General features: G+C 56.4%; 1 protein-coding gene across 2 annotated transcripts; it reads left to right on the top strand.

The window, feature by feature from the left end:
- The first annotated feature begins 216 nt into the window (after positions 1-216).
- On the top strand, positions 217-7,477 carry KLHDC8A (kelch domain containing 8A). Of its 2 annotated transcripts, XM_004282446.3 has the most exons (6): positions 217-515; positions 861-1,448; positions 4,165-4,329; positions 4,575-4,790; positions 5,384-5,485; positions 6,380-7,477. In XM_004282446.3, the coding sequence occupies exons 2-6, from the start codon at positions 1,073-1,075 to the stop codon at positions 6,571-6,573; spliced, it is 1,053 nt and encodes a 350-aa protein (XP_004282494.1). In that variant the 5' UTR covers positions 217-515; positions 861-1,072; the 3' UTR covers positions 6,574-7,477. The 2 variants fall into 2 exon arrangements, with proteins under 2 accessions (XP_004282494.1, XP_049563471.1); XM_049707514.1 differs by lacking the exon at positions 217-515 and having other exon boundaries at positions 628-1,448.
- Positions 7,478-8,029: the final 552 nt, after the last annotated feature.

Here is an 8,029-nt window from a genome sequence, read left to right as displayed (position 1 = left end):
TGAGCCAGGCTGTCACGAACTGGGTCTGTGTACTGTAGATAAACTGGGTAATTGGACTCTCTGCCTCCTCATCCAAAACAAACACTCACAAACCGCCCACCCCCACACTGGAGGGAGTCTAGTCCCCGTCATCTGGGTACTTGGCTCTAGTGCCCCGCTTTCCCTGAACAGTGGGCAAGGTGAGCGTCTCCCGCCGGGCCCTTTCCCTCCCCCGCAGGCCGGGCGCAGCCAGGGCTTCTGTAAAGAGGTCAGGGCTCGCTTCGCCGCGGGGCGCACGCGGGTTCCTGCACAGGTGTGGCGGCTGATGGTGGGGATGTGCGTGGAGCCGGCTCGCCGGCCTCCCCCCAACCCCACCCTTCGGCGGCGGCTCCGCTTCTCCTTCCTGCTGCTCATTTATTCTCCTCTTCTGGGTGTGTGACAGCGGTGTGCGGACCGAGAAAGGACAGAGCGCCCTCTCCCCTGCTCCCCGCGCCGCTCTCGGGTAATGCGCTGCCTGCGCCTCGCCGCCGCACTGTGTAAGTAGCGCGGGGGCAGGGACGGGAGTTGGCGGGGAGGGAGAGCCGGGGGAGGCAGGCGGCGGCGCCGAAAGGTGTTAACTCCTTGCTTCGCCGGGAGGCAGCCTGGCACCCTGAACCCCGGAACGCCCCCGGCCCCCCACGCGTTCCGCGGGTTTCCGACCAGCTGGCTGGGAGCGGCGGGGGACAAAGCGGTGCGGGTTTGATGCCTCCGCGGGGTGGCGCCCTCGCCGCCGCGTCTTCCCTTGAAAGTTGGCGGGGGGCTGGGAGCCCGCTCGCCCGCCCACGCCAGGAGGCCAGGGCGCCGGGCCCGGCTGCCCTTGATTCGCCCCATTCCTCCCGCAGGGCCGGGCTCGGACGCCTCCGGACAGCTGAGTCTCGAGGGACGGTGAAGCGCTGGCCGGCGTCGGGGCCCTTGCTGGGGGTCGGGCGGGAGCAGGCGAACCGGAGCGAGATGGAGGCGGCGAGAGGGGGCGCGGAGTAGCCGGCGGACCCCCGGGCTCGCACCTCCCACGGCGCTCCGCGGGGGCGCGGCGGGCGGGGTCCCCGGGGCTGCCATGGAGGTGCCCAACGTCAAGGACTTCCAGTGGAAGCGCCTGGCGCCACTGCCCAGCCGCCGGGTCTACTGCTCCCTGCTGGAAACCGGGGGGCAGGTCTATGCCATCGGGGGATGTGACGACAACGGCGTCCCCGTGGACTGCTTTGAGGTCTACTCCCCAGAGGCCGACCAGTGGACCGACCTGCGCCCCCTGCCCACAGCCCGGGCCGGGGTGGCTGTCACCGCCCTGGGGAAGCGGATCATGGTGATCGGGGGTGTGGGCACCAGTCAGCTGCCTCTGAAGGTCGTGGAGATGTACAACATCGATGAAGGCAAGTGGAAGAAGAGGAGCATGCTGCGCGAGGCCGCCATGGGCATTTCTGTCACGGCCAAAGGCGAGTGGGGCCAAGGCTGAGGGCGGGCAGAGAGAAGGGAGTGGGGCGCCACGGGGAAAGGGATGGAAGCCAACCCTGAGTTGGAGGCCACTGTCACATTCCTGATCCCCAGTTGATCTTTACAATGGACACTGAAACTAGAGATCCGCTGGCCTTATTTTACAGATGGGAAAATTGAGACTCAGCAAGTGAAGTGTCTAGTAAATCAATATGATGCCAGAGCTCCACTCCACCCCACCAGGTTCCTCCCAGCAAACTGGGCAGGCCGGGCCAGAGGGGAGAGCCAAAGGGGGCTAGTGCAATGTCCCTGGGCATCCCTTCATTCAGCAGGGTGATTGGGCCTTCCACCCACAGCACCAAATCCCCTGAAATCTTCCTTGCAAGTGCCACGACCTCCAGACACATATTTGGGGCCCTGGGGATGTTCATGCCATCCTCGTACCATCACTAGGGCCCACTGGGAGGGCTTTGGGACCTGATTCCAGGACCTTCTCACCACCATCTGCTTCCTAATCTCAGAGACACTGATGAGTGGACACCATAATGTTCCTGAGGGTCGTGCTTCTGGGGCATCTTGCCCAGGTTCACTAGGTTCTCAGGGCATGCGTGTGCTGATCACGTAGCTTTGATTCTCATTTCCCTTTTTCCAAGCCCATCATTTCTTTCTTTTCAGGCCTGGTACAGCCCAGAGCACAGAGGGGGCTCTGAAAGCTCTTTTGCTAAAACACACAGGGTTTTATGGAAAATGGCCCAGCGGGGGTTAGGAGATCCCAAGTTCAGATCAGACAGGCTTAGTGGGATGCAACCTTCTCTCCTTCTCTTGCAAAACCATTTCAGCTGCCTGTCAGGTCTACTGTAGATCAGAAACCAGTGTTTCTTGAGTACCTGCTCTGTCCCTGGCACAGTTCTAGGTCCCAGGGAGGAAGGAAAGAGGCAGAAGATCTGATCCCTGCCTTTAGGAGCCCAGGTCTTACCAATGAAGGTCAGAGAGAGAAACTCTAACTCAAAATCCCTGAGGGCAGAGTAGCCAATGGGGCCTCCTGAACTCCCAGTAAGAAAGATGGAAGGTGTGGAGGCCCATGGGGAAATAGAGAGGGAAAGGGTAGTCCTTTATCTGCAGATCTCAATAAGTGGGGCTGAAAGATTAAGAACCAACATTTATTGAGTCCTTACCATAGGTCCCTTATAGGTATGAACCCCTTTGACCCTCACAACCTGTCTGATGACTTAAGTGCTATTACTATCTTCATTTTAGAGAGAAGCAATGTGAGGCCCAGAGAGGTTAAGTAACTTGCCCAAAGTTACGCATGCAGCAGGTGATGGTCTAGTCTGTGCTCTTAACTATGGCATTGAATGGGTTCAACAGTTAGTTTACTAAGAATTTACACGCCTGTGTGCCACGCTTTCTAGCAGATGCTGGGGCCACAGATGAACAAATCTCAAGAACCTAACAATCTATTGAAAGAAGCATACAAAGGTTATTTCAGTAACGTGTGGCAAGTAGGGTGATGCAGGTGCCACAGGAGGTCCTGAGCCGCCGCTCTCAGCCCAGCCTTGCAGTCCAGGGACACCCAGGTGACTCTGAAAGGATAAGTAAGAATTGGGTGCAGGAATGGTAGTGTGGACTGGATGTGAGGGTTCTCAGCTGGCAGTGTGTGGGTGAAAACAGGAATAGAAGAGGCGGAGTTTGTGTAAGGTAAATTTCTCATTAGCAGGCCCCATCTCCCAGCCACAGGCTAGGGTTGGGATTTGTTTTCCCTCTTTATAGTAAGATTGGAAAGTAGAAAGAAGTAGTACTCATCCCTGCAATCCCCTTGAAGAATGAAAGTCTCATAGAGCCAGAAGCAGTGAGGACTGGCTACTAGGAGACAGAATCCCGGGCAGGGGTGAGTCCCTGGGAAAAAGAGGGCCCTGGGGGTAGGGCTGTATCCTTAACAGGCTGCGTGAGGTACTGGGGTGAGGCCCAGGGAGACATGGAGGCGTTGCCCGTCCTCTCTGCTGCACCGTGTCACCTGCAGCCGAGAGCAGTAGAGAGTGGGGGGGACTCACTTCTCTGGGCAGGGCTTCTTATAGGGGCCAGTTTTCTCTCCTCCAAAGCCTCTCCCTCATTCACCACTAGCGCATTCAGTGCAGGGTGCCTCCTGGAGCCCAGAGCTTTCCTGTGCATGAAGGAGGATAGCCTTCCCCTATCCGGACAAGAAGGAGATGGCAGCAGGCCAGTGTCCCACAAGGCCAATGACAGCAGGGCTGACCTCATTTCCAAAGGCTCCTGCTAGGTCTAGAGAGTTCTGATCTGGGAGTTCCTGAGGAAGAGGCCACTATTGGAGGGTATCAGAGGAATACCCCTTCTCTTTGGCATCCCTCTGGCTGCCCAGGAAGGAGGAGAATGGAGGGGATAAGACCTGCAAAGGGCTGTCCAGGCCTAGACTCCACTGCAGTATACCTCTGTGAAAGCCTTAGTATTTCGGGTTTAACCGAGGGCCAGCCACCAAGGGAGGTTAAGGCATGTAGGCCTGACATGGCTTCAAGAAGACCCAGGCTCGACTGTGGCAGGAACTTTTAATGGTGCCACCCGCCCATTCTCGGGCAGAGCGGTGGTTGGGACCTAGCCGGGCTTCAGTGCTTGTATTCCAGGGGTTAAGAGAGCCTGGCCATGGTAGGAGCTGAGTACGATGGGCCTGTCTCATAGTGTCTGCTGTATGGCCTTTCTCCTTAGATTACCGAGTGTACGCGGCAGGCGGGATGGGCCTGGACCTCCGTCCACACAACCACCTCCAACACTATGACATGCTCAAGGACGTGTGGGTGTCTCTAGCACCCATGCCCACCCCGAGATATGCTGCCACCTCATTCCTCCGAGGTTCCAAGATCTATGTGCTGGGTAAGGACCCATGGTTGTTGGCCCATGTCTGGCCCATGTCTGGCCCTTCTTCCCTCCCCCGGGTCAGTTCCTATTGGAAGCAGTGCCTGTGTGCTGAGCATCTCCGGGGCACTGGGGGTTAATCACGCTGCCCCACCCCTCAGGGAGCTTCCTATATGATCTGATAACAGTCAGAAGGGGAAACCCAGCCCCAGTCCTCAGAGACTTACTCTTCTGCCCAACCTTCGCCCTACTCTGGCCTCCAGGGGGACGACAGTCCAAGTACGCGGTCAATGCCTTCGAGGTCTTTGACATCGAGACTCGCTCCTGGACCAAGTTCCCCAACATTCCCTGCAAGCGGGCCTTCTCCAGCTTTGTGACCCTAGACGACCGCTTGTACAGCCTGGGTGGCCTGCGGCAGGGTCGGCTCTACCAGCAGCCCAAGTTCCTCCGGACGATGGACGTGTTCGACATGGAACAAGGTAAGCTGGGCGCCAGTCCCCGGCTGCGCACCTCCCTTCTGGCTGAATCCCCCACCATCCACCCAGGCTCACTTACCCAGCTGGGTGAGCCTTTCAGAGTCTGAACACCCTTCTCCATTCAGGGCTGCTCTTGGGATCAAGTTCTTTCATCTGTACAGGGTTCTCTTTGATTGGTTAGTTGTTTTTATCAAAGCCTTTTCCACCTATTGTCCATTCTTACAACGTCCAGCCAGGGCCAGGTGAGGAAGGGCTTTTTCCTGTTTTTTACTCATGGAAAAACAGAAGGATCCTGACTCTGACACTCTCTGCCTCTAGTCAGCCTTCTTTCCAGCTTAAAGCCCGTGAGAACAGAGGTGGGACAAGGTGATTTGTCATAAGAGATTATGGTTCCTTGGATTACGGCAAGCATGGGAGAGGGTAGAGTATCATTTCAAACAGCAGGAGACATTGTATATGCGCTGAGCACACAGGGTAGATGGAGTGGAGATGCTGCCTAGGGTGAGAGCAGTTTGGGACTCATGTGTGTTTGGAGGGGCGGGTGGTCAGCATCTAATTCTCTCTGTGTATCTCCTGCCATCACCCATGGCCTGTAGGGGGATGGCTGAAGATGGAGCGCTCATTCTTCCTTAAGAAGCGGAGGGCAGACTTTGTGGCCGGCTCTCTGAGTGGACGGGTCATAGTGGCTGGAGGACTTGGTAAGGATAGAGCTTCCGGGCTGGCACTGCGGTCTGGTGCTTGGTGGATTCTAGGCACTCTGCATGAGCAGGAGAGGGTGCTGGCTCCTTGCACACCACCTGCCTACTGCTTTAGTCCAAAGAATTTCAAAGCACTCCCCTCCTCCCAGCCTAGATGTCGTGTCTCCATGGACGGGCCTCAGTTGTGGTCTATCTGTCCTCTTACACAGGAGAAACTGAGGCCCAGAGAGCATAAGGGACATACTGATAACCATGTGACACAGGCTTGCCAAGCACAGGTCCCTGGGCCCCTGTCCAGGAATGACTGGAGGTGAAAGTGTGGCAGGGATTGGCCTTGGTCCTCTTTCTCTTCTCGCTGGATACCCAGCTCTGTCATGGAGTAGAAAAGCAGTCTGATCAAATCAGTTATTCTAATGAATTCAGGATTTGCTGTATAAGACCTCCCAGAGATTAGGGTATTTTGAAGGGGGGACCCCAACATCAACAGGGGAGAGACAGATGGGCAGCAGAGCTTCCAGGAACCCAGAGTTTACTCAGTGTGGACAGACACCCTGTTTACCCACACAGGAAAGCAGCTTGATGTAAGCTAGACCATGTGAGCAGCTTTCTCAGTAAAGGGCAGAAGAGAGGCAGTAGTGTCTAGAAACTTCTGGTAAGAGCAGCGGTGGGGAAAGAAAGTTACTCTTGAGATGAAAAGACAGAGAAGGCAGGAAGGACAAAGCAGCTGTTTGACAAAAGGGTGGGGAAGGAGCAATTCTGTAGCCAAGGAAGTTGAGGTTGATTGGCTTCTGCTTGTGGTTCCAGAGGGGGGCGGGGAGCAAGATGGGGGGACTTTCCTGGGGCAGATGGGTGACTGGACTCCTTTGTAAGGTCCGGTTCCCTTGGCACTTTCAGGGAACCAACCCACTGTCCTGGAGACGACAGAGGCGTTCCACCCGGGGAAGAACAAGTGGGAGGTCCTCCCCGCCATGCCCACACCCCGCTGTGCCTGCTCCAGCATCGTTGTCAAGAACTGCCTCCTGGCCGTGGGGGGCGTCAACCAGGGTCTGAGCGATGCAGTGGAAGCCCTGTGTGTCTCTGACTCCTAGCTGGCTCTGGGCCCAGCCACCGTGTCCTGGACCGGATCACCCCACTCTGGACAAGGGGAATGATCTCATCAAAGTAGTTTGGGCTGCTTCCCCGGATGCCAGCTCCTGTCAGCAGCCAGTGGGGTTAGGCCATAGGGCTCTAGGTGACCTCTCCACCTCCAAACCCTACCAATCCGAGAAAACTGTAAGAAGTCTCGATGGCTCTGCCATCCCCCTTCCCCTGTTGGGGCTCAGGTGACTCTGGGGAGAGTTCTCACTTACTGCTCAGGCAGAGCAAGGTAGGTAGCAGGAGTATATGCTACCTCCCTTCCTGTGGGTTTACCTCTCCCATCTCCAGGATAGGGGGTACGCAGGGCAGTTCTGACCCAGAGGATAGCTACTTGTAGCTGTCCTTTCCCTGGATCTGCGCTAGTCTGAAGGTCTCTTGGGATGGAAGATGGAGAAGGGTTGCGGGGTCCCAACCCCTCTTCTCTCCATTGGTCTACATCCCTTCCCCCTTTGGTGGCCAACTGTGGGCCTGCCCTGGACCTCATCTACTCAGCAAGAATTGGCCCTGAAGCTGGAGGCGGCTGATTCGGAAGGGGAGTCGGGTTCACGTGCACTGGTCCAGGTCAGAAGCCCTGGCCAGGAAGGACCCATGCCTCTCGGGGTCCTGATGGGAATGTAATGATGGGAATGGAGCAGACTCCCAGCCCAGGGTCTGCTCCCCACTCTTCTCCTCACTTCATTTCTGCTTCGGTCACCCCTCCCCACCAGAGGCACCCCTCCCCTTTGTCACCGACAGCCCCAGAGTGTTTCTGTGTGAAACCTTCTTATTTACACTGTGGCATCAAAATCCACAAAGGGTGGATTACTTGCACTCTGGTTAACAGCAGCAGCACAATGATTAAAATCTATATTCCTATCTTCTCTGGCACCCTGATGCAGGGGTGGGGTGGACGGTGTCTTGATATGTGGAGGGGACCGCATGAAACAGTCCCTCTGACATTCTCAGACTAAACGGGGCCCCAAGGGACCACTTGTCCTTGGCTGTTCCTTCTGAGTTGGTTCCACCTTCAAACCACCCTGCCCTGACCAGTCACCTCACTCCTAGGAAGACAGCCCACTTTCCGCGTTGACGCCCCACAGGCATGTTGGGAAAAGGCTGCACTCGTTAACTGACTTCTTCGTTGGGTTACGTCTTGTGACTGGCCTCAGTTCATTCAGCTCGAACTCATTTCTGTCTTGCCCACAGTAGAAAGGGAATTGCTCACTAATGTAAAAACGTGAAGGACGTGCCTCCTTTTAGCTGGTATAGCACCGCTTTCTGATTCCAAATTATTTTTAAAAGCTGTGCTAACACAGCGGATACAAAGATGAAAAAAATACATGCCCTGGAGGGGCGGTGGGGGGGTCAGGGAGCACGCACCACGTGCTGGTATGATTATTTCTCCTGAAGCAGGAACACGTCTGAGGC

The sequence above is a fragment of the Orcinus orca genome, chromosome 1, assembly GCF_937001465.1.
Source record: "Orcinus orca chromosome 1, mOrcOrc1.1, whole genome shotgun sequence".
NCBI lineage: Eukaryota > Metazoa > Chordata > Mammalia > Artiodactyla > Delphinidae > Orcinus > Orcinus orca.
This window is presented reverse-complemented; position numbering and strand designations above follow the sequence as displayed.

What these genes read in the sequence shown, in the direction of transcription:
- KLHDC8A (XM_004282446.3), top strand. Translation starts at nt 1,073, where the DNA reads ATGGAGGTGCCCAACGTCAAGGACTTCCAGTGGAAGCGCCTGGCGCCA. An exon ending in TTCCAAGATCTATGTGCTGG is followed by an intron (nt 4,330 to 4,574) that starts GTAAGGACCCAT and finishes TCTGGCCTCCAG; the next exon opens with GGGGACGACAGTCCAAGTAC. An exon ending in CGTGTTCGACATGGAACAAG is followed by an intron (nt 4,791 to 5,383) that starts GTAAGCTGGGCG and finishes CATGGCCTGTAG; the next exon opens with GGGGATGGCTGAAGATGGAG.